General features: G+C 35.0%; 1 protein-coding gene across 6 annotated transcripts; it reads right to left on the bottom strand.

Moving 5' to 3' along the window:
* Window positions 1-365: 365 nt before the first annotated feature.
* LOC125674610 (coiled-coil domain-containing protein 181-like) lies at window positions 366-27604 on the bottom strand. Of its 6 annotated transcripts, none has more exons than XM_048911828.2 (7): window positions 27342-27604; window positions 23601-23751; window positions 18443-18956; window positions 12457-13214; window positions 11037-11102; window positions 3917-4068; window positions 366-2101 (listed from the first exon to the last, which is right to left on the bottom strand). In XM_048911828.2, exons 2-7 carry the CDS (start codon window positions 23733-23735, stop codon window positions 1930-1932), a joined length of 1797 nt encoding a protein of 598 aa, XP_048767785.2. In that variant the 5' UTR covers window positions 23736-23751; window positions 27342-27604; the 3' UTR covers window positions 366-1929. The 6 variants fall into 6 exon arrangements, with proteins under 6 accessions (XP_048767785.2, XP_048767787.2, XP_056013653.1 ...); XM_048911830.2 differs by having other exon boundaries at window positions 366-2452; window positions 27342-27501; XM_056157678.1 differs by having other exon boundaries at window positions 366-2452; window positions 11037-11099; window positions 27342-27501.

The raw sequence follows: 27604 nt of genomic DNA, 5'->3' as shown, positions 1-27604 counted from the left end.
TTGCTATGTCCAGGGTTCTGTGTTTACCCAATTCTTAATTTTGTATTCTTTATATGAATTAGGAGATTGGTCACTGTTTGTTATCTTCACCTTTACGAATTAGGAGATTGAGCACTGTTCGTCATCTTCACTTTTACGAATTAGGAGATTGGTCACTGTTCGTTATCTTCACCTTTGCGAATTAGGCAATTGATCACTGTTCGTTATCTTCACTTTTACGAATCAGGAGATAAAGCACTGTTCGTTATCTTCACTTTTACGAATTAGGAGATTGATCACTGTTCGTTATCTTCACCTTTTCATAAGCCATAGAGAACTGCTTTTTCATCTTTTCCTCACTCCAATATTGAATACAACAAAATGTCTTCTATTTCATGTTTTTATTACAATATGCATATTTCTCATTCTCATTCTCTCACACACTCTGCAGCCCACAGCGGGCACGTTGTAACAATCAACAGACATGCGCAGTATCATTAGTTCCACACACTAACTATATATAGTAACCAATCACAGACCTAGTCCTCAAGCTTTGTCATGTTAATATCAAATGATGCAACTAAAATTAACTCGGAAATCAACATCAACCTACACTATGAAGAAAAGAATTATTTTCAATTAATTTTCATGTTTTACATTGAAATATCATGTTTTACGATGAAATATCATGTTTTTTCATTTTACAATGAAATATCACAAAAAGCTACATCTTTGATTGTTAATGAGTGTTTCCTTGATGAAAGTTAAAAATAACTTTTGATTAAAACATCGATATAATAATAAGTTAATGGCACAGAAGAGTCGTTGAAGCCAAAGTATAGCGTATACATAGTTTCGTTGCTTACTTTTTAACAAGAGAAATAAAAGCAATTTTGATATTTAAACATGCATGTTTCAAATGTGCACATACATGTATTTTCTGTAAATTTACCAACAAAGTACTTGTTAAGCTGCATTTCATAAGACATCATCAGAACAGCCTTGGTATACTGTGAAATCAGTAAAAAAATTCTTTTTTTTTTTTTTTTGGAAGGGGGGAGTGATTTTCATGTTACGAGCAGCATACACACAAATTCAATTCAATAACAATGATAAAAAAAATCTTCAACCACAATTAAAGGCCCAACGGACATGTCATTTTTATTCTCAAACCAAAATCAGTTATGATTATTGTTTGAAAGTGAAAATTAAGAAGTTAGTTTTTCAGAGCTAAACATTTTTTTAAAAACACTTTATCTTAAATTGTGAGGATTTTGTTTGATCCTAAAAATAAAAGATAAACATCAACGAAGAAATATTGTGTTCAGTTTTTGTCCTTACTGTTAAAGAACGGCAGAGGAAATTAGCTGGTAAATATTAAAACGATGAACAAACTTAGATGCCTGCTTTATTTGATTCTGACTAATTTATGATGATGATGTCTGGTGTTGATCATTTATATAGATACATGTATACTGTGGCAGAGCTAGTCATACAGAATTAAAACAAAACTCAACAGGTATATATATATATAAAATAATATATATATATTGGATTTCAACAAAATAATGTACATATTGGAAGAAACAATAATGATGAAAACTATTCGCTTAACATTTTTTCCCCTCATCACTGTACAAACAGCTCTGGAGAGTGAGGGAATGCCATTGACTTCAGATGCAAGAATAAAACAGAAAATTAGGAAAATTCTCACCACTTCAATGACTTCTGCAAGCTACCATGCCCTGGCTACAATCAAAGCTGATTTGGTGTACATGTAACATCTGATTTTTTGACATCTTTTTTCATAACTCATCAACACTGATACATGTATACTAAAAATTTTCTGAGTAATATTAACTCACTGAATCTGCATCAAAGAAGTAATTTTAACTAACAAAATAAGTATATATTAAATACATTAGAAATAATGGCCCTGATAAAGAAAAACTAATATCTGTAACCATAGTAATCAACATAAACGAACGAATTAGACTGTTTCATAGCTTTTAAATTGGACAGGTTTTTTCGGGTTTTTCGTGCTGCTAAGCGACTAAGTCTGTGTTGCTGTTGCTCCATGAAACGTGCCTTTCTCGACTCTGAACTCTTTTTTTTAATCCATCTGCAATAACAATCTTGATTAGTTAACCGTAACACTACACCAAATACAGTTTGTCCTACATCTAATATCACAGCGTCTCAAGTTCCAAACATCTCACGATTAAGTCTAGACTAGGTATGGGTTTTTTTTTATCCTTTGGGAAATATTTATATTTTCTCGGCAAGTTCACTTCCAGTTGAAGCTTTTTTGGAGAGACTTGATGATCAAAACCGAAAAGCATCGGAAAACACAATCGACCTCCGCAGCAAGTTAGCTCTCCTGCTGCGTCTCACCATCAACCGCTGCAGTTTGACTTTCTGCCGTTCGTTTGATCGTTTTTTCCGAATTTCCGCATTTTTTAGTTTTAGCCACCTGCAATGATGAAACAATTGTTACCACAAACTTTCCTTGGGAAAATTTCTTGGAAATAATTTTATCTAAATCTGTCTTCAAACTTCAAAACAAGCACACTTTGTGTTAATTTAATAAAGCCATCCTTTCACACAAAATCTGGATTTTTTTCGGAACTCTACAACAAATCCACATGGCCTTTTCTGGGTTTAAAATCTACCTTTTTACTTCAATCAATTTCCAAATTTGTGGTAAACAATGTGTTTCAATCAGTGCATCATTGAATATTTCTCATTTGACACAATCTTTGAAAATTTCATAATGATCTAAGGAAGTCAATAATTACTTTAATGACTTCATTCCAAATGACTTAAAAATTCAATAAATAAATGAATTCAAAAGTGAATAAAGTGTGATTGAAAACAATTGCAGTGAAAATTGTGAATTTAGATGAAAAACATGGAAGGTTAATATAGGGTAAGTAAAATTACCTTCTGAAAATCAATTGATCATGCTTCATGCATTCTCAAAAGTATAATATATTTTAAATTCTGAACTAAAAAAAAATAACTTAAAGACAAAGCAGAAAAGGCCATAAATGTATTAGTAAATACTGCCATTCATTATGAGCTTAAATCAAAGACATCATGTCTTTAAAGAAACAATTTTATCAGGCCTGGTATAAAACTTGTTTTATTCTCTTCAAAGTCCTGTCATTCTTATGTAAATTCAAATGTACCACTAATGATTTTTGATTTTTAAAGTATTGTATTGTTTCCAAATATGTCAACCACTACTTAGAAAAAAGTAAGTGCTGACAGATTAGTAATTCTCAAACTCTGTAAGCAGCACGACTAAATTAACACTCGTATTTTTATGGGCTTTTCCTGCTAGTGGAAAACTGCTCTTACTGAAAAGGCTCGAGCAGTTGTCTGAAATAACTGATGTGTTAGCCATTGTGACATTTTGTGTCCTTATTTTGCAAAAAAAATGGTATATTGATTTAATGCTAATGTGAATCCATGAGAATAGCTATGCAAACTACTATAAAGGTCAGACAACTTTTGTCTATCAAACCATGCAATCCGAATTCCTTGAATGTCTCGTGCACTCAACATAGATCTCAGATGTAATATGATGGCATCCATGAGTGAATTTGATGCAATATTAGTTATGACGTAGGTAACGTACTGCAGTAGGCTGTGACATCATAGTTAACAATGCATCAAATTCACTCATGGATGCCATCGCATTACATCCGAGATCTATGTCGAGTGCACGAGACATTCGAGGAGTTCCGATTGTCAATCCAGTCCTTCCCAGTTAACTTTCCTTCATGTTCTCTTTTCACTGTGGAATCTGACATGCTGTGTAACGAATCTATCAAAGTGTGTATGTATGTGTGTGAAATATAAATAAAATTGGAGGTGGGTAGGGGTGTTTAATAAAACACAACACACTGGATTATTTGAACTCTGAACTTACTGTCGGAAGGCTTGGTCACACTCCTGGCGAGATCGGATGTAGAAGCCGTCTGTGGATTCCATTTCTTCTCGTTTCTTCAGAAGTTTTTCCTGTCGTAGTTGTTTCTGTTTGCTTTTCAGCCACGATGAATACGCCTCCTTCACTTCCTCATCCTAAAATAAATCATTTTATTTAAATTCAGAAATAAGATTTTCTATACAAAATGTTCTTCACTTGGCATTATAATTTTTTATTTTTATTTCATTTTCTCTGGAAATAATAAAGCAAACATGAAATGTACAAGTTCATGCATAATTGATATATATATATATATATATATATATATATATAAAAGCACAAAAACCCAACAACACCCTACTTTCTTAAAGTAGGGTGTTGTATAGTATATGTGTAGTATATATATATATACATGTATATATATATATATATATATATATATATATGACCTTTTCATATCTCTGCATTTACTCTCTAAATAATATACTGCCATAATTTCTTTTCATTCAAAATTTTTATTAGTCTATTTTCAGAAATATCCAAACTGATTAGCAGATGACCTTAATAATTTTTGGGATTTTTGTATAACATTATAGTGCAGAATCTTTTTGAATGATCAGAAATAACTTGCTGACTTTTGAATTAATAAACTATGAATGATCTAACATTATAGTTGATACAATAGACAAGAATCCATTGTAATCAGACAGCAGCTGATTAACATGCCCACCATGACAACTTAGTCTGAATTGAAAAAAAAAATTGAAAGAGAACATTTGCCTGCTTGTAGTTGTCAATTTTTTTCTTTAATAAATGACAAAATGAATTTGTAATGTTAATTTACCTGATTCAATTTCTTAAACAATTATGTAAATGATGATTGAAACCCAGGTAATGTAATGAAGTGGTATTGGCAAGATATATTTCTGAAAATGACATTTGAGGTTTGGCATGTTATTTAACGGACTCTCTTTTTAGCCATAAATCATTTGCTAACTAGTAATTCCAGCATTTCATTAATCAACTGCTTTCATTGGTTCACTCAATACAGAGTTTGAAATAAAATTACTGGCGTATTTCGTTCTTTTTTCAAAAATCAAATCACCATTCACTGATAGGTATAAGGTTACAGGTTTAAAAGTGACAAAACTGACCTAATGGTGTTTGCAGGTACAATAACGAAGAGTGCAGGAACATACTCTCAGCAAAAGTGAATTGATAAAATTAAAATGGTGTACTATTAATTCAAATAAAAATCATTTCCAGTTTACATCCCTGAGTATAATTGGAAAGTGGTAAGTTGCATGCATATATACATAGATATTTCAATAGTATACAAAGCCATTTGAAAAAGATGCATTTAAATAAACATATACATGTACATCTATCATTAATGAGTGTTATGGGTTGGAATTCACTAATTTAAGTGACCCTTGGTTATAAGTATATGGTATATATACGGTTGTAGATATTTATGTGTCCCATTAAAGAAGTGTGATAGATTTTGGCATGGTAAGAGAGGCTAGAAATGATTTTGGTAACACTGCTCCATTAAAAACTCATACAATGCCCACACTCTTTTCCAAGTTGCAAATTACAGTTTTGCCAAAGACCCTTTGCATCAAGCTTCTATTCTTCATAAAGGTGTCCGTCCATTGACCCTGCTGTGCATGAGAAAAAGAAGCGGAAAGATTAATCTGTGCCAGAAATTATGACCACTTAATTGGCGATATAGTCAGTCAATGCAATTCTATATATTTCTGTCTCAATATTTTTTTGTTGGTTAACATGGTGTTTTACAGAGAGAAGTGTTTACTCCTGGAGTATTCCTCTGAAGAATTCTGGCACAGACCAAAACTTCAAAAAATACTATAAATCTATCAAAAATCTAAGTGGTATATAAATTACAGCGAGTGCTACAAACTGTATGTGCATGGCCATTTTAATGCCAAAATAATCTATATGCAAGACCAATTTGCATAGTTCATGTTCTGCTGTTCTCTGTAAGGATTCACTTACACTGTAAAACCATTATAACTGAAGAGTAATGTGTTTTAAAATAAATTCAAAAACACATCAACTGATATATATAACTTATAATTCTTCACGCGCAACTTGACAGTTCAAGGAACGATATTTCTGTAAGTCCTTTAATGGTTTAGAATGGCAATTCTGGCTTGCTTCCATTATGCATTTATTAATTAATTAATCAACTGATTAAAAGAGATATGGAATATGCCGTTTACAACACTAATAAACTTCATAATACTTATATGATTGAAAAATTAACTCTCATGATTTTTAAGAGAATTTATACCTTCTAATGTACTGCAATATCATTTTGCAGTTCAAAATGTAATAAATGCAAAGAAAAATATGAAATTATGGAAATTTGCAATTTAAAAATTCAAATTTGGTCATTCCTAGCACTTTTGAGATATAAATCAACATTATTTTTCTTTTCAGTGTGAATTATATTCTAATTTTGATTTAGAAACTGTCTTTCAGATTTATAACAAACTACACATTTCAATTCAAATTGACATGAAAAGTAAAATAATCTAGCCATCCAGTCTCTGTCCAAAACCTTAAACATAAACAATCCCAGAAAAACACATCAAATACAGATCTACAAAAATAGTGTTGATTTATTTCTATACATGTTGTATGAATTAAGCCTGCGATACAGTTGATAAAGGTTTTCCTAACAGTACAATAAAATCGCCTCCATCCAACTGATCCTCAATTGGACTCAGGTCCTTAAAAAAAAAACAAATCTGACCGTAAATCTTACTATTGCTGACCAGAAATACAAAGATCAAGTACGATAGTCTTTTTCATCTTATTAAGGAAAATCTTCACTAATTCCAGTAAATCATTGGTGCAGACATCGTCAGATCTACCCACGGTTGATCTCATTCTCATCACATGAGTAGAAGACGAGATCAGCCGTGGGTATCCGATGATGTGATACAGATGTCTTTTTTAATTGTGCACTTGTTTAAAATTTCTTTCGACTTAATCATGACCTATTGCCGTTCTCTCTCCTCATGAATAAGCCAATCTTTAAAGCCAAAATACCAGTACATGTATTTATTTCAGTCATCTTTGTAAGCTAAAAGGTCACAGGGTTTTGAACAAAAATCCTTGTCTAGCAAAGACATACCTACAGTGTACATAAATATATTTCATCAAAACTTTTTCTTATAATATTTATCTACTGGAAGCAAAGGAGAGTTATAAGCATATCCTTCTATATGCAGTTAGTAAATTAGCCTTGGTATAAAAAGAGGTATCCCCATGGTTATGAACTTTGACCTTCTGACCCCAAACTAGCACTATTGCTCTATTTCTATTATTAACCTCTGGATCAATGTACAAATCCTGGAAGGAGATCAGGCCAATATTTCTGTTATCGCCCTAAATAAAAGGCAATATTTAAATACAGATGTGAATGAAATTGTGTATCTACATTAATTGCATTATCTAACTCAGTGTATATCGATGACTAAATTTCCTACACCAAAGCAAACACAAGTGCTGGACTTTCACGTGTAAAATTCTATTCGACATGCATCTTGCTGCCTGCATACTATATGGTCTGAACAGGTAATAAGGTGAACACCTGCTGTCTGAACAGGTAATAAGGTGAACACCTGCTGTCTGAACTGGTAATAAGGTGAACACCTGCTGTCTGAACAGGTAATAAGGTGAACACCTGCTGTCTGAACAGGTAATAAGAGAATACCTGCTGTCTGAACTGGTAATTATGTGAACACCTGCTATATGAACTGGTAATAAGGTGAACATCTGCTGTCTGAACAGGTAATAAGAGAACACCTGCTGTCTAAACAGGTGATAAGGTGAACACCTGCTGTCTGAACAGGTAAAACACCTGCTGTCTGAACAGGTAATAAGAGAACACCTGCTGTCTGAACAGGTAATAATGTGAACACCTGCTATCTGAACTGGTAATCAGGTGAACACCTGCTGTCTGAACAGGTAATAAGGTGAACACCTGCTGTCTGAACAGGTAATCGGGCGAATACTCGTTGTCTGAACACTTAATTATAAACTTCACACAGAATCACAATTTGTCAGCTTCCATCAAAATACTTTTTTAATGGGATTATTATGCCAAAAAGGATTTCTTTTTTGTAAACAACTGTACAACATGACAAGCTGCCAATTATGCTTTATTTTGTCCATATACTTGTATATATCATGTATCTGCTGCAAGTTCTTACAGTGTTTCTGAGATTATTAACATCTAATCATTAATCCATATTCTTAAATTGTTATTATCTCTTCTGTGCTAAAGTTACCTGTTTAAAAACTCCCCTCAAAGGATTCAAATGTTTTGTTTTTGTTACAGGTAATCCTAATTGTTATAACAATACTTTTTTGACATTTTGCTTCTATTTGACACAAATGTCATCACATACTAGTTTTCAAGTGCATGGTCAGCATCGGTCCTCATATTATACCTAGGGGCCTCCGTGGCCGAGTGGTTAGAGCATTGCGCTCAAAATCACACGGCCTCTCACCTCTGTCGGCGCGGGTTCGAATCCCGCTCGCGCCGGTAAGTGAGAAAGTTTCCCATTTTACTTTCGGAAGATCGGTGGTCTCTTCCCAGGTACATTGTATCTGGGTTCTCTCTTCCACCAATAAAAACTGGGCGCCACCAGATAAATGAAAAATTGTTGAGTGTGGCAGAAAACATCAAAACAAACAAACATATTATACCTAGGTACCTCAAAACAAACTGCAGTGTCTAGCGCTTTTATTGACCAACTCCATGGATATAGATCAGTGTTTATATCATGTCAGACTCAGGTTAAAGTTAATCATTTTATGTTCCCCAAGCAATATGTTCATCTAAAATATGCATAGAGAGACTAAATATTTCTTTTATTTGCATTTGATAATTCTTTATTCATTGCAGTTATACATTCATCAAAAAACTAGTGTCTGGTCTCATAATTAAAGTCCATCACTTTCAAAATATAAGTAGGTTAATTATCAACTGCAGCTGATAATTCAACGAACCATTTGATCCCCAGGTGCGGAAACCTAGCGAAAAGTCCTTGCTAATTAGGGCTGTCATGCAGTGTTTCATAACAATGGCCATCTCTTATCAACCCACACGTTGCATGTATAAACAACTAGCACTTCGGAGTATCAAGAGAAAATTCCAACTAGCACTTTGGGGTGTCGAGAGTAAATTTCAATTAGCGCTTTGAGGTAAAAAGAGTAAATTTCAACTGGTACTTTGAGGTATTGAGAGTAAATTTCAAAGGTTTGTAGATATTGGGATATTTTACTTTCAAATTGAGAAATCTCAAGTATTGCGAGAACACGAGTAAATGTGCTTAAATTCATCAGAATACTGTAAATGTACATTATTAAGCGGGGTACTAATTTATGCTATGTCCATGGTCAAATAAAATCCATGGAATTTCATACCAGCGGACTTGAAGCATGTAAGCTATTTTCATGTAAGCCATATTCAACTCTGTAGAATTTCACGGACCAAACCGAAAATGATAATCTGCAAAATTATGACTCGATCCATGGTATTGAATACGTCTGCAGTACTTGAAGAGATCAACTTTGAGAGAATGCAGGTCAAGACATCTCAAGTCACCTTTATCATTATCATAAGTTTGAAACAGTTACTGAAGTTTGCTTAATAAAACAAGAGGTACTGTGAGCAATGCTCACTAAAAATACCCCCCGCTTACCCCAATCTCCCAAAGGGTGTTGGTAATAGGTATAAACTACCTCTTTTCTGAGTGTAAAAAACAAATGGCATGACAAACCGAACCATATTGCTACTTCGATGTCCAGTGCGCTTGACCTTTGACCCCAAAATCAATAGGGAACATTTTCAGCCCATGGGTAATCCATATGTATGATATGGTGACTGTAGGTGGAAAGGATAACGCTTTAGAGCCCGGAAACCATATTGCTACTTTGATGTCCAGTGCACGTGACCTTTGACCTTTTGACCCCAAAATCAATAGGGAATATTTTCATCCCATGAGTAGTCCATATGTATGATATGGTGACTGTAGGTGGAAAGGATAACGCTTTAGAGCCCGGAAACCATATTGCTACTTCGATGTCCAGTGCACTTGACCTTTGACCTTTTGACCCCAAAATCAATAGGAAACATCTTCATCCCATGGGTAGTCCATATGTATGATATGGTGACTGTAGGTGGAAAGGATAACGCTTTAGAGCCCGGAAACCATATTGCTACTTCGATGTCCAGTGCGCTTGACCTTTGACCTTTTGACCCCAAAATCGATAGGGAACATCTTCATCCCATGGGTAGTCCATATATATGATATGGTGACGGTAGGTGGAAAGGATAATGCTTTAGAGTCCGGAAACCATTGCGTCTACAGACGGACGGACGGACAGACAGACGGACAACCCGATTCCAGTATACCCCCCCCACAACTTGTTGCGGGGGGTATAAAAATCCGATCTCTTACAGTTATAAGGTCCTGGGTGTCACAGACAGACAGCATCACTTTATGTTCAGGCAACAAAAAAATCAAAGTATAATCTTTTAGATTTAAAAAATATTATCGTAAATATAATATTAGATCATAAATTACTTCATCATTAATTCATACCATTATATAATTTTGCATTCTGCAAGAAGATTCAATTAAAAGTTGACACTGGTATTCGTGAATCACTTTGATCAAACTTCTAATGATAGTCATGAAAATGAATCAAAATCCAAAGCACGGACAACGCAGACAAAAAAGAACTAGAAGGTTTTTGCCATTGAGTCTCAACTAAAATATTGTTTGTTCCCTCTTCATGATGCACTATTTCAAACTTATGGGTGTATATAGATATATACAGGGAAACAAATTTTTTGGTCAAAATGAAAATAGTGATATTCAATAAGCAAATCACTTTTACCCAAGTTAATCAACTCGCATTAAGATAGCTTCCAATTTTGCGAAAAAATTTCATGACAAACAGTAATGAAGTACTTAAAGTGAGGGCATTTTTAAATTTGGCCATTTGAAAAGGGGAGACAAACAATATTGTAATTCAGCCCTAATTGTCTGATCTTTGTATTTCCGGTGTAGTTTACCTGCTCATCACTTTGGGGTAAGGACTCATACGATTCCATGTCAGAGTTGTTACCATGGGAATTCTGCTAGAACAGAGGCACAAAGTAGACATCAGAGACAGACACACACACACACAGCAAACAGTTTCACAGGGCCACTTGTACAGACGGAAAACTTTCTTATCATTTTACTTTAAAGAAACATTTTAGAAGATTTGGGTGTGAAGAGTGGGGTTGGGCAAAACCAACAGGGTGACAATGGCATCTGATGGAGGAGTGTTTGAGAAGAATAACTTAAAAGATAAATTTATTAAATTCCTATCGCAAATGTGAATTATGAACATTCATGGAAATTACATTGATGTTTTCTGACCATTTTCTGCTATATATAAATATCAAACAGCATTTAGAGACCATTTACATAAAATGTTATGCATAATGATGAATGAGATACTCGCCGTTAAGATTTTGACATTTTCTGTAAATTTAGCACTTAAAGATGTCATTTTCAAAAGCTAGAGGGTAAATTAATGCAATCAATTTTTGGAATTGAAAATGTCATAGCAGTTGTTGGTTAATTCAATAAGTAAATAGATTGTAACAAATATCTTCTCAGTCTCCATATATAAAAAATCCTACATCTATTAAACAGGTATAATTTACTGGTTAGAGTGAGTAGAAAATGTGAGGTGCTCCTTCTATCTGCCTAGTTTCTACAAATTAAGAGATTTTACATGCCAAGATACTTTATCTATCTAATTAATTACTAATTATATTTTTTCTAGCTATGTTGATAATTAAAACAGCATGTAAATAAGAAAAAAGTAACCATAAATATAAAAAAGAATGCCAAGAAAGACACAAAAGAGAGCTGTTGACTTATTTTCATACTCATTAATTATTTAATGAATCCCCAGTTCGTTATAATAGTTAAATGACACCAAGAAAGACAACTCCAACAAGTACATGTACTTCACAAAGTTAATATCTCATTATACACATTAAGTTTCATGGATATTCTGATTAAAAAGTATACATATTGCCAACAGAACTACCACAACAACAAAACGTTGTACACAGTGTCTGGGGTTGATGGAGTACTGCAAGGAATTTTATCGCATGGTAACAGTAAAAAAAAAACAGAAAAAGAAAGAAAGAAAAATCCAACTTCTCAAAAAAATTCATTTTTTTGAATGATAGTGGTTACTGATAATTGTAACAATGAATGTTTTTCAAACTGAATCAAAACATTTTTAACATCTTTTCAATTCCCTTTTCTAATTTTTCGTAATTAAACAATTAGTGATTATTTTTTTCTACTTGCAGACAGCATCTGAAATTAAGTAATGACACACAACTACAGGACAAAACCACCTTCAGCCTCACTGACAGAGACACAAATTACTTCGGCTATTTTTTGCAAGTGAGAACCTGTTCGTACCTGTCTCGGCGACTGCTTGCTTTTCTTCTTCTCCTCCTCCTCCTGTTTTCGTGCTCGGGATTCTTCTCTCTTCTGCCGTAGCCAGGCCTGAAAGGCGTCATTATTGTCCCGCTCCTGGTATTCTTTCTCCTGCTGTTCCAGCTTCTTCTTATCTCTCTCCCTCTGTTCTCGCTGCTTTGTCTGTTCTTCTACAAGTTTTTTATCCTTAGGGGACATGGCATATGGTGAATTATAATTAAAGTCCCCTAACACCGCACCTCTGTGCGTCCCAGCTGATGATGCTCTCTGTTTCGATGACCCTGGTCTAGTGCGTCGGGAATTTCCATTCGCTGTTGCAGGTCTGGGTTGAGAAGGTGGGGCAGGCTTGCGATTGAAATCACCATTAGAACTAGAGTCTGATGTGTTACTATTGTTCACATTTTCTTCATCACCACTGAATACAGGGAGTCCCATTTCCTTGGCTCTTACATCATTTTCACTCACTAATTCAAATTTTCCATCACGCTCAATGAGAACCTTATTTCCGTTTTCTTTTTCACCATTGGAAGTCTCCGATGCCTGAGATTGTGGTGGTGCTTCAGAATTTTCTCGGGGTGTTTCTTCGTCTGGATAGTCTGGGGGTGGGGCCACCAAGTCCACAAGATTAGCCTTAAAGTTCACTTTAGAGTTACTTTTTTCAACTGGTGTTGGATCATTGGCAAGTTCTTCATTCAATGTTTTTAACCGCTCTTTTACGTCATACTCTGGGGGGTCCTCCTCTGAAAAAAATTAATCAAACAATGTCACACTTAAAATCCCACTCACAATACCCAATCAACTTATTCCACACTGTGTAAATAAAACAGCACAGTCGGTGTAGACTTTGTTGCAGTGACTTCTCTTCATTTAATTATTTTCAAATGAAAGAAAAGATCCACAATTTGTTCTTCTGGCAGAGACTTTGGAAATAAAATGTCTGATATTCTATCTAGCAATACTTATATACTTCTAAAGTAAGCTGATAAAGAGTCAACAAAATTTGATTAGACATCTTTAAATAATCATAAATTGCTTTGCTTAATTCTAAGTTTGTTCATGTGGGAACTTGATCAAAAGCTTTCATCGAATAGTCTTATAAAAGGAGTGTTTGATAAGATATCTGGTAGCTAATGAATGTAGCCATAATGATGTGCACTTAAGTTAGAATGTTTTAAGCTTTGATAAATCGAGTGTCATTAAGTTACAGGTGACTCTGGATGGCTCGAACTCGATCTCTCGAAGTTCTCGGTCTCTCGAAGTGAAATCATGGTCCCGATTTTTTTCTTTATATAACAAAGCAAATTTATTATCGATCTCTCAAAGTTCTCGATCTCTCGAAGTGAAGTTGGGTCCCATAAAACACATTTCATTGTTTTTCACTCTCGATCTCTCGAAGTGGTGGTAGTGTATACCCACCGTTACCCAAGCGAGTAATAATTTCCGCTTGGGCCTTCCCTGGATTTTGTTGAATGCTGGAGGGGTAATTAGGTGTTTACATAGTTGAAACAACACCAGTGCTTCTTTGTGGAGGGGACACACTTGAGTATATAATTGGCTAATTGGTAAGTTTACACCTTGCACTGGGGTTTTGAGTCGTGATGATTAAAATTATATATAACCCGACTATGAAAGAAATCTATAATTTGTTTTGACGTGACCAAGAGATAGTAAATTTTATACATAATTTAGAGATCTACAGACTGTTAAATTTCTCAAGTTTGTTCTTTGTGTAAATTTACTCTAAAATATCGTTTTACTCATTCGTTACAATTTTTGCTTTGGGTAAAGCGACCTAACATTGTGCTCTGTTTAGTTTGCGATAGTAAAGCGTCATCTGAACTTGGTTTTGTATGCCTATCTATAAGCATGATTAAAGCACATCAAATAAATACATAAACTTTTAAATGTTTTTATTAATGCAAAATAAGGTTTTTTATTTTGATTTCAAAGTACCTGACGAATATGAAGGAAAACATGTCAAAACGATATATGATCTTGTTGGTATACATTTCCGTTTACTGTAAAATCTGAACACAGGCGGACCTTCAATTTCCGAATTTCGATCTCTCGAACTCTTGATTTCTTGAAGTTTTATCAAGGTCCCTTGAACTTCGAGTTATGGAGAGTCACCTGTATTTGGATTCAATTTCAGCAGCATCTAGTACTACTCATATTTTGTTCATATAGGCCTTTCCGAAAACGTGAGTTATCTCTCTTTGTATTCTTACATTTAGTGTGAATATGACAACTTCCGGGTAGTAACACAGTCAGACTGCGCATATATTATATATATAGTTATATTAGTATGGGCGCTGTTCAAAATCGAGAACAGTTAAAATCATTTGTACGAGAGAGTAAGAAAATGTTAATGGAAAAAAGAAAAGAAGAATCGAGTCGGGAGTGATTTTCGGGGGGAGGGGGGATTTTAAAAATTAAATTGGAAATCACCCAGACATTCATTTGTTTACATATATCTCCAATAACGACTGACATATTTATTTTGTAGGCAATTTTTTTTTATTTTAGATATTTAAAACGTCGAGTGTCTGTGGTGAGAAGATCTTGCACACATGTAAAATGCCCCCCCCCCCCCCCCCCCCCCCCCCCTCTTTTCAAAATAAAAAAAAACAATTAAATTAGGAAATCAACGTTTTCATTGTTTTATCAGGGCTAAATTTATTCCACCACCACCAATCGACTCTTTCAAAAATAAACCAGATTGCAATCATTGGGTAACTTTCTCCAAAGTACCTGGATGTGCAAATCATTTTGTACACTGCAGCATGAAGCTAGGATTGTTAATATATATCAACTGATATGTTTAAAATGCAGTAAAATAGGTAACTAAATAATATTTTTTATTAATTTTGTTGAATATTGCTAGACTGATATAAATTATTTTTCATAGACCTGTGTGATCCCGGAGGGGGGGGGGGGGGGGGAGTATTCTCAAATGTACTCTCTGGGGGATAGGTAAGTTTAAACCCCCCCCCCCCCTAATACAATGCTTTTGACATCTCTGTATCTTCCCTCTTTTATTCGTTTTAGCCCCCTTGAAATCTACTTGATTATGTATAGGCACGTATCGTGTCATAAAAGAAATTGCAAAGACAGATTTAGACACCCCCTTTAGCCACAAATTTACAAAATAATTTGAGTAAAACTCCAAATATTTTACTCAAAATGGCTGTATTTACAGGTACATACTCTTGACGACTATAAATTCAGGGTGTTCAATTATACGTTATTTCATTTTCAAAGCATTGCATGTCTAAATGTCAGTTTAAAGATGGTTTGTGCAGGGTCGTAAATTACATGGAGGTGCAGGAGGCAGCTGCCTCCTCCAACTTTTGAGCCAAAAAAAATTAAAATTTAAAGTTCATTAGAATTTATGTTGTTTCCAATAACTAAGAACATGATACCTCCCTTAAAAAGCATTCCAAATCTTTCTTTTAGAATGAGTTAGTCAAGTAACATCTTAGAAGGCCCTAGAATCAAGGATTTTGCACGAAACGTGTTCAGTGTGCCCCCAGACCCCCGCCTAATTTCCTGCCTCCTCCAAATTGAAGGTTAATTTACGGCCCTGTTTGTGACGACGAATTTCTTTATGGTTATACTTGTATTTGAAACTGTATAAAATTTGTGGGCAGACAGCTGGAAATCTGTCAGTGGCCTCTGTTTCATTTACAAGTAGGCCTACAGGCTGGGTTAAATTTTACTCACCAATCGAAGGAGATGAACATTTTCAGAATCCAGATGTGTCAGTCCGACATACCTAGACGTACATCGTGGCAGAACTTTCATCGCTGAATGTACATGTACTACATTGATATTGAACAAGTAACTTCTGATATTTTATTATAAATCTGACTGTATTAAAACACGGGCTAAAGATCCTGAGGAAATGTATGCAATATATGATATATACTAATTTCAGTTATAAAACACGTGAAATCCTGGAAAATGGGGGGGGGGTTAGTTAGAATAATCTTACTGCGTCTCGGGACAGGCCCGTCGTAGGAAATTACATCAGTTTAACGATAGAACATCCTATCGGATAGGGGGGGGGGGGGGGGGGGGGGGGGGTGTGTCCTCCTCTACTTACAACATTAATTTTCTATTATTTTTACAGGCAAAGTTGGTTATTTTCACGTGTATGAAGTAAACCTATGCATTGAGATCTTTTATTAACGTTAACATATTTGTTGGCGTGATTGCTGTAAAATTATATGCGGCCTTCTGCACTGTTGATAATGACGCTTCTCGAATATACTACCCGGAAGTCTTAACCTACTGTTACGCAAGCGTACTACGTTCCGGATCAAGGAAAGATAACTCATGTTTTCGGATTGGCCTATACAAGCTCTTCTCTACTGGAGGTGCATTTAGTAGTACTATGTTTTGTGTTACAAGCTCTTCTTTACTAGAGGTGCATTTAGTGGTATGGTTTTGTGTAAATACAAGCTCTTCCTTACTAGAGGTGCATTTAGTGGTACTATATGTTTTGTGTTACAAGGTCTTCTTTACTAGAGGTGCATTTAATGTCCCTGTTTTGTGTTACGTAAGCTCTTTTCTACTAGAGGTGCATTTAGTGGTATGAAGAATGTGTTAGTGAGACACCTACAGTCAGAAAAACGATACAAAATATGAAAAACCACTTCTGTTGGAATTATAGAAGACCTTTGAAATATGAATATTTACAAAGAAGGAAAATGAAGGCAATGTGGTAGAGACAATCAATTAAATATTTGCATGTTATAATACAAGAATTTCTTGTTGCTTCTTTACTTCCTGAGTACTAATTAACTTTCCATTATTTTGTAGATGATAAGAAACTGTACAAGACACATAATACATTTATATATGTACATGTACTTATCCCACACCATTTATCAATAAATTAACTTCCAGTTCTGCACTTGCTGAGTATACCAGACTTCCTTACAGGGAAATAATTTGGCCCTATCTCAATACTTTGTTGCTTAGGTCTGTCCTTCAATATTACAGACTGCCTCTACAGTCCCACAAAGTCTGTAATTTCAAGTAATCTCACGAGGCACCCTATATCTCTATTCTCTACTTACTTGTTACGAGGTATATCTGCACTTACCAGGTAATCCCATCTCATGAGGTATATCTGCACTTACCAGGTAATCCCATCTCATGAGGTATATCTGCACTTACCAGGTAATCCCATCTCATGAGGTATATCTGCACTTACCAGGTAATCCCATCTCATGAGGTATATCTGCACTTACCAGGTAATCCCATCTCATGAGGTATATCTGCACTTACCAGGTAATCCCATCTCATGAGGTATATCTGCACTTACCAGGTAATCCCATCTCATGAGGTATATCTGCACTTACCAGGTAATCCCATCTCATGAGGTATATCTGCACTTACCAGGTAATCCCATCTCATGAGGTATATCTGCACTTACCAGGTAATCCCATCTCATGAGGTATATCTGCACTTACCAGGTAATCCCATCTCATGAGGTATATCTGCACTTACCAGGTAATCCCATCTCATGAGGTATATCTGCACTTACCAGGTAATCCCATCTCATGAGGTATATCTGCACTTACCAGGTAATCCCATCTCATGAGGTATATCTGCACTTACCAGGTAATCCCATCTCATGAGGTATATCTGCACTTACCAGGTAATCCCATCTCATGAGGTATATCTGCACTTACCAGGTAATCCCATCTCATGAGGTATATCTGCACTTACCAGGTAATCCCATCTCATGAGGTATATCTGCACTTACCAGGTAATCCCATCTCATGAGGTATATCTGCACTTACCAGGTAATCCCATCTCAGGAGGTACTTCTGTACTTACTGACTAATCCCATCTCATGAGGTACTTCTGTACTTACCACGTAATCCCATATCTCATGAGGTACCCTGTATCTACTTACTGGGACTATTTCCATCTCATGAGGTACTGCTGTACTTACCGGGTAATCCCATCTCACTCTTTAGGTACTCTATCTCTTTGAGGGCTCGTTTCTGGTCCTCAGTCAATGTGTAGTCATCTGGTTCTGAGTCTTCATCATCTGTCATTTTCTCTCTTGATGACTCTTCTCGTCTGTCAGCCATTGCTGAACTAGGTCGAGAATCGTTCCCATCACTGTTCACCTCAACATCAGTGTCTCTGTCACTTTTGGTCACCTCTTTATCTTTATGTTTCTCCTCAACTTCATCCTCCATTTTCTCCTCTTTTTCTACTTTCATTTCTGTCTCTTCTTGGTCTTTTTCTACTTTCACTTCCATCTTTTCCATTTCTTCTTCTACTTTCACTTCCTCCTTTCTTTCCTCTTTATTAATATCCATGTCCTCCTTTTTCTCCTCCTTCCCTATTTCTATAACATCTTCTTTTGGCTCCATCTTTTGCTCCTCTTTGACAGTTGACCTCTCAGCCTCACTTTCACGTGAACTCTGCGATCCCAAGGAAGAATTGTCATCATTCTCCTACAAGAAAAGAATTATTATGTTTCAGACTACTCATCATCATCTGACTGAAAACTCCTCCAAATCAATCGTCAGTTCAAGGGGCAACAATCAATGCCACACAATCAATATTTCCAATCTCCATAGTTTCAGAGCTTTCCATATCTGATTTTTTCTGGAATAATTCTTCAAGGAATTAATCCTATTAATGGCCAAATTGCATATATATTCATTAAAAAAAATGATGTGTTGTTGTTTCAGTTTCTACAACGATAATATCAAATAAGATTACATACATTTCTTCGTTCATTTATCTTCAAAGTTCATTGATTTTAATAAGACCGTCTTAATTTGATTGCATTATGGGTAATGGAGATTATACTGTATACATTCTTTGTGAGTTACTTTAATGCCATTCTTATCCGGTCTGGAATTTCTATTCTAAACTGAAGAAGTGTCATTCCATTACTAAATGGTTGATATAGTCTTGCAGATTTTGTTCAAGAAAAATATCTATGAATGTATATTATAATATATATCTGCTGAGTATATCATAGTAATTGTGCTGCAATAAGTATTCATAGTACAATTTGTGCTGCAATAAGTATTTATAGTAATCATGTATTAATAATTACATGTGTATATCTGCAACATATTTATAGTAATACGCAACTTCTGAGATATCAGCTCTTCTGTGATAGAGGTGCATTTAGTGTTCTGTTGAACGCTTGGGTGGGTACAAGATGTATACATATACTATAGACTAGCTATGTAAATATGGATAAAAGTAATGAAAGTGTAAATTTTGCTCTGCATGGATGATATTCTAATCAAAGAAAAATGGTGCATTATTATCGATTTTTGTTTGAGCTGTATCTTTTATTAAATACAACTAAACTTACTAATATTGTGTGCCCAGCTAGCTGCAGTTTGGGTGGTTGCATGATGTCTGATAATCGGCCTTTAGACAATATATGAAGGCAGCGATAAGCATTTGTACCCACCGCGTGTGGACGATAGTATGTTTTGTGTCTCACTGTGCGTAAGAGTTCCACAAAGGCGAAGAATTATTGGGTAACTTGGAAATTGCGTATTGTGCTTTAATAATTACCCTATAGGATTAAACAATCTTTTTGAAGAATTTATCCATGTGTAAACTATGGACATTTTACTCACAAACTATAATTAACATAAAAGTGTGCAAAGAATGTTTGATTCTTATAATTCCAATTTGTTCCCTGTATTATCAATTTCAAAAATTTGAATAGTTTCCCTGTACTGTTATTTGTTTTCTGGCGCGTATGTATATACATAGCGTTTTTGGATTAATTTTATTGACGTGTAAATTCTCGTTTAGATTTACTTTTGTCCAATCAAAACAATTGTTATAAATATTAGAATTATATGTGCATATCAGTATCGGCAATTGCAATATCCATTCCAATACCTTACAATGAAAGACATTTAAAACAATTCAGGCAACACCGGGTGGGAGCCATCTCAGTTTCTATGTCAACATATCATTTGTACAAACATTTAGTATGCTTATAGTGAAAGTAAGAATTAGATTTACACTTGATAAAATCTGACCAAGCATGGTTTTAAGGAAGAAAATATTTTGGTTTCTATGTTCTTATCGTGTTAAGATTTATGAGCGTGAGAATGTCTCATTATGGGTTTTAATCTATTGATAGCATAATTAACAAAATAAAACCAAAACCCTTGGATTTTTCTTTATATCTTAAATGTCTGCTATTGGTTGATCAAGAGCCGGGTTAGCATTTTTTGTTGTTTGCCTTTTTCTAAATTGTCAACCGGATACTCTATTTCGAATTATCTTCGTTGTAACTAACAAACACACACGAAACATGAGCTTTTAAAGAGAAAGGTTTGATCATGTTGACTGTCATGAAAATTAAATCACAGAGTTAGGGACTTTAAATATTGACATAGGTATTCAGTTCTTTTAAAAACTGTCAGTTTGATGGTTTTGTTCACAGAAGATTCCTTCTGACCAGTTGGTATAGACTGTCACAGTGCACTTAATCTTTGTTCAGCCCAGAAAATCTAGTTACAATCAATCATAAAATGTCAGGCAGGCTAAAATCAAGATTTCATTGAGCTTTGCCCAGGTCCAGTGTGAGCTAGTGATAGTGACCAGAAACTGTAGATTGTGTACCTCAAAGTGTGATGTCCAATCTCGTGTCCAATCTAAATATATTATACAACCCTCCACTGCAAGATGAATCTCAGTATCAACCCCCCCCCCCCCCCCCCAACTAATGCAATCTCAATATCAACCCCCTCTAATACAGGTCAAATCTCACTATCAAATACATGTCCAATCTCAACATCAACCCCCTCTAATACACATTCAATCTCAATATCAACCTCCCTCCAATACACGTCCAATCTCAACATCAACCTCCCTCCTGTTGTTGCCTTTTATAACTTTACAAATCCTAATGATAGCCTTTTCCTCAGGATCGTGCTGTATTTGTGAACACATGAATCTTTGATAAATTTATATAGTACGTCTTTTAGAAATGACTGTAGAACATAAACATATTAAGCGACATTTCAGTTTTGAAAATACATGAGGGTATGATCTGCAATTCCCGCTGGCTTATTTTTCTTGAAGCACTATCGCGATTCATGAAATGAAGTACGCTCGTGTACATTGCAGGTATTTCATACCCTGAGCCTCATGTATTTTCAAAAATGAAATTTGTTTGCTAATACGATATAATGAATTATAATTCACATATATTGATAAAGTCAAATGGTCAGGAGCAATTAAATTGTGTTTTACAAACAAAATTAAATTATAATTGTAGATTACCATCTTTGATTAACTGAAATAATTAACTGTTTCATGCTCATTACCCATTCCTAATTCTTCATGATTAGATATCTAATATGGTACATGTATAATATTTCAAATTGTGTATTTCCGTAATTTAATACATCATAATTAAATACAACAGATAGTAAAGTGTGTTTCCCTGCATTCAGAATTTTAAATGCTTTATTGATCAGCACTAACAAAAGCTAAATCATCCAGGCAGATTTCCAAAGTGATAAATTCTAATCATTGTTGATTCATAATACACTACTAACACCAATGATTATCATTAATGAATGATCTGACTGATTTAAAGCAATGTCACACATTGATGCTAACTTTAACTTGGGACCTACACTACACAATAGAGCTGCATCATATTAAGTATGGATCTTATAATAACCCTCTGTAACCTAAACATTTAAAGTCAAGATTAATCACAAAACCAGAAAGAAAGGAAAAAAAAAAAACATTTGTATTATATGCATATCAAATTGTCTTCACAAGAAAATGTAAAGTCTAGTCAAAAAAGAAAAATGAACCTTCTGACCTTCCTAAGCAGATTACTATGAACTCCTTAACCCCTCCAGACCGCATTCTGGCTAAATTAGAAATCCAAAGATGCAACATTATTTTCCTTTATTCTTTCATTAAATATTGATACTTGTGGGGGGAAATGGAGGACCCGGGTTATTAATCATCACATTAGTGTGGTTGACAACCCCGCCGTCTGATCTCCCTGTGTAAAGGTCACAACCACAGCATTTAATTTCAAATGATTTCTAAAGTTTCAAATTAATCTTCATTAACTCTCCGAGCTTTTGTGTGCATTGTATTGATTGGTTTGGCAATTAATTAATGTTGCACATGCATTGAAGAGTTTGCCTCACACGTTACATTAGAGGAATGATCTGCCTTTGTTACACAAGTGATCTGCAAATTACAAATGTTAGTTTCTTGCTTACATGTTTTTAATCTATATAAAATGACTGTGGGCAGCAAGTTTTAGAGCAATGTTGCTGGATTAATGAGGTAAAGTGATGTTGCTCAGATAATGAAGTAAAAGTAATGCTGCAGGGTTATTGGAGCAACAACTCCCATTAATCCACCAACATCACTGCTGCTGACCATGACCTTCTACTGTTACCCTGCCACTAAAATACCATAAATCTTCTATAATATCCAACACGCTCAGTCATACTGACAATTAAGTTGCTTGAATTCCGCAGGGCTAAAATTTCACGATTTTTTACAAGGACACAATCGCAATGGTTTTAATTTTATGTTATAGGTCAGAAAAATCTACTTTTAAAACTTTGACTATGAATGCATTGTAATATTTTTAATATGCCATCATTCACTATGGGTTTAACTTTGCAGGGAAAAAAAGATAAATCATAAGCATCAATAAAAGCAATGCCATCATGTTAATTCAATCTACACTATGACTTTCATGATGGAGGTCCTGTGTCAGGGTAGGCATTGCCATGATAAAGAATTCTCACTGCTATGTCTTTGAGCACCATGTACGTGATAAATTTGTGGCATTTTACTTTAAACTCGTGAGGTCTCTAACATGAGTGAAAAATTCTCGAATCAGACTTTTTAAAAATAGGTATTCCACATAAGACATTCAGAATGACACATTGTCTCAGGTAAAATGCTATTACCATACAAAATTACTAGATGGATACCACATGAAATTCAGTCAGATTCCACAAGGAACATTTCACACCTCCCCCCCCCCCCCCCCCCCCCCCTCCCTTCCCCACGAGTCTCAGAAATGTCAATATAACTGAATAAAGTTGCATTATACATACCTTACGTTCCTCAACCGTTCTGGTAGCTATAAATGATTCGAGTTCTTTGTCCAAATCATCGTCATCATCTTGGACTTTCTTGTTTGTATCATCATAGGATGTCACCTGGATTTGTGGCGACTCCATGGTCGTCATGGCAACCCGTCACTCACTGTAAATAAATTACAGTCGGTACAATACAGATTTCAATTACTATAATCTACAAGTATTTTGTACCACAGTCATAGACAAATCTGAATGTACAGACATATATATTCCATGTTTAAGCACAAAATTCGAAGTTTTTAAACGTCAGAGACAAACTTGTGCATATCACATTTGCACTTTAAATCTAAATTCTTCAAAAATGCCTAAAAATTATTTGCATAAGGAACAAGAAGAAATTTAGAAAAATCAAGAATCTGCGGCATTTGAGACACGGGCTACCCAATGACAAATACGCAGTCAAACCATGTGACAGCACACCATATTAGACAGATGAGCACCTTAATCAATCACTGGACAGTTCAGTAGTGTCCATAAACAATTTGTATTGGAGGTAATTGAAGTGTCAGGCGAGTGAAAGCTAGTCGATGATGGCATCCCTTTAAATTGACACTATAAATCATTCATTAATATATATATCCAAATATTCAGTCATGTTAAGCGATCTTTCATCTCAATACTAAAACGATCAATACTATGAATGGCCTCATGATAATGCGATCACTGAGACACATATAATAACAGATGGGAAAGGATGTCATTTTCAATGATAACGGAATAAAGGTGCTACGTAAATATCACCCCGAGATCAGTCGAAACTCCATAAATTAAGCATTTAAAATTCACCACCACATGTACAAACACAGACATGTTGCATTATGAAGAATGCATCCAACAATTTTAAAGTTGGAATCTCAAAAGTCAAGAAAATCACATACATATATATATTGACACTTTTTTTTAAAACTACTTTATTTTCACAATTTTACCTTTTCAATCTGACATCTGTATTGAATTATTGTTGAATTCATTGTTTGCTACATTATCACTGATATAAAAATTTTACCAGAACTTTCATTATTTTAACGTCAAAACAATATCCAAAATTTACACATTTAAAATCATCAGGAACATTTATCATTTCTAAGCATGCATGGTCACTTGTTGTACATGTCTATAACTTATAGGATGATTTTTCTAAAAACTTTTTTGCCCCACCTGTTTCTTGTAAATTGCATTCCGACCATTCAAATGACACTGTACTACCCCAGTACATGTATGTGACTTCAAAAAACATGTATTAAATGAACATCACGCAGGTAAAACTGCCAAATACATCAAAAGCTACAAGTCTGAAAATTCTATTTAAACATGCATGATATATGAATTTCCATCTCCAAACCTGTGTCTTATCAGGCAACCGAGTGACATTTTAAAACATGCTAATCTTGAGAAAAAAATGGTGAGATCTATAGCATAAATCTGATTAATGTCTCAACAGCTGATTAAACATAGCAGTGTCAGAACGATCAAACTGAAATGATAGTTTCATTTTACGTAGATGTCTAATTGCTAACTACCAAGCAATAGGCATACACCACACGAGTGGCCATTACAACAGTACTCAATTACCAACAAAACTCAACGTTACATGAAAGATTCCCATAAAAAGAAGGTTCCCAGATAAGGAATTTCGCAGAACTCAAAGTAATTTACGCTAGTTTAGGGTAATTCACAGTGATTGGTTAACCAATACACTCCATTTCTCTCATCTCGGAGATGCCAATTGGAAATGTAGTTGTTGCATGATGAATACCTAATACATATATACATGTATATATGCATATAATCAAGATAATACAAAATTCTCAAACAGAATGAAACAAAATGTATTAAAAATTGAATGAGAGAAAGAGGAGACATTTATTGGTCTACATCTGCATTATGTGTAGGGGTGTCAGTGAGGCCGGGTGTTACTGACAGTTTCCCAAAACAGAGCTCTGTACTTTTATTAAGTTTATCTAGTGATTCTTTTAGTGTACTTTAAAGAGTGTCTTCAATTCGATCACCCATTGTACATATATATCTATGATAATTATCAAAACACTCCAAAATAATTGACTTGTATATTAAGTTGTATCTTGATCATGCAATTACATTTGGGAAAACTTTTTAGGGAAATAATTGACCTGATTCTACTTTGTGAATAAATCAAAATTCCCTTTTATTATACCATCCATTTTCAAGTTTTCAATTGTAAGAGCAGTTAAGCATGGCTATAGCTATCTTTGAAAAAAATTCTGTGTTATGTCATCAATAAATATGCTGATTTCTGGCTATGTGCATCCCATTCTCTGAGAATTTTGTTGACAGTCATATTGTTTGGAGCCTAAAGAAACAAGACAACTTGTATATTAAGCATTTCATTAAGTAAGCTATTCCACATTTACAAGGATTCTCTCAGCAAGGTAACTAAGAAGACACACAACACCTTGTCCTTCCTTGGCAGAAACATCAGCCGATACCCCACAAACATCAAGACCCAATGCTATTCCACACTTGTGTAACCATCTTTGGAATATGCATCAACTGTTTGGAGCCCAGCCAAGAAAAGAAGTATCAACCAGATTGAGGCAGTCCAACGCCGAGCAGCATGTTTCACCAAAGGCAATTCCGACGAACTAGCAGTATTTTGGCGATGGTGCACCAACTAAACTGGATGTCGCTGGAAGTCAGACGAAACAACGCCCAAGCGGTCATGATGTACCGGATAGTGTATGACCTGGTTGACATACCACTTGCTCCTTATCTACAGCAGGCATCACTATACAGTACTTGTGGCCACTCTTTTAAGTTCCTGGCCCCACATTCAAAAACATTAGTGTACCAGAACTCGTACTTCCTGCAAGCCATCAGATTGTGGAACAGCCTGCCCAGACCCCTGGTGGTAGCAGTCAGCCTGGACAGCTTCAAGACTCAACTGTCCCAGTCCACCTACACGTACTAAGCAGCAGTTTTCTTTTATCTAGTTTTAATCACCACTGTAACTTAACTAACTCACTACTGTAAATAAGTTGTTGGCACTTTTACGCTGCACAAAGTGCAAAAATACTTCAGTGGTTTCGGCACTTGGACGGGAAGAAGAAGAATTATAAGAAGCAATAATTAATTACAAAAATTCCAATCGAATTAGAATTCAGCAATTGTTTCATCACTACTGTGCATAGTTTTATTTATTACATAAATTTGTATCAGCTATAAAGAACATATTTTAACACCCCCTCCCCCAAATCATCAATTACCAGACCACATGCACTTTACCTAATGGACCAGTCAATTTTGTGAGAGAAATGCGAGTGCGATTATGATTGCCCTTAAAGATTCATTTCGGACAGAATTGAACTATTGGTATGATATCAAATGGTTAAATTGGTCAATTCGGTGCATTACATATACCTTAAATTTATTAATCAGTGTAATAATGTGCAATTTACACCTGTTGGCTAGTATCAATATCATGATACGGGTTCTTCTCGGTACTTTTAACGAGTGCGAGATTCCCCAACCCCACCTCAGAGACAAACACACTTCTCATGATGCAACGTAAACGCAGAAGGTGCATTCAGCTTCAGGACTAAAAAATAAATACGTTTTTCTGCATTGCATGCCATGTCATGCATCGCGGTGTGGTGCGTATATCACTAAATCAAACATTTGAGTCCACTAAATCTCCCGTGTAAAATCAAAATAATTTACCTGTACTAAGAACACTTCATCAATGATTCGGAATGTCGCCTGAACACAGTATTGTCATGAGATACATGCACTTTCTACGGATAATCCACTGTTTGGGTTTGATGCCTTGGCAATGCTTCCAATTTCATATATCCGCACTTTCGTATATTTAACGTACATGGCGTCATGAACTACACTTTTAATAATTTGATTCAGTTTGATTATTGAGTATTTCTTATTTAAGATTTGGATCCCATCTCTTTATGAAAGCAACTAAGCAATAT

This window comes from Ostrea edulis, chromosome 3, assembly GCF_947568905.1.
Source record: "Ostrea edulis chromosome 3, xbOstEdul1.1, whole genome shotgun sequence".
NCBI classification, from domain to species: Eukaryota; Metazoa; Mollusca; class Bivalvia; order Ostreida; family Ostreidae; genus Ostrea; species Ostrea edulis.
Note: the sequence above shows the minus strand (reverse complement) of the source record. Positions and strands in the feature narration are given on the sequence as shown.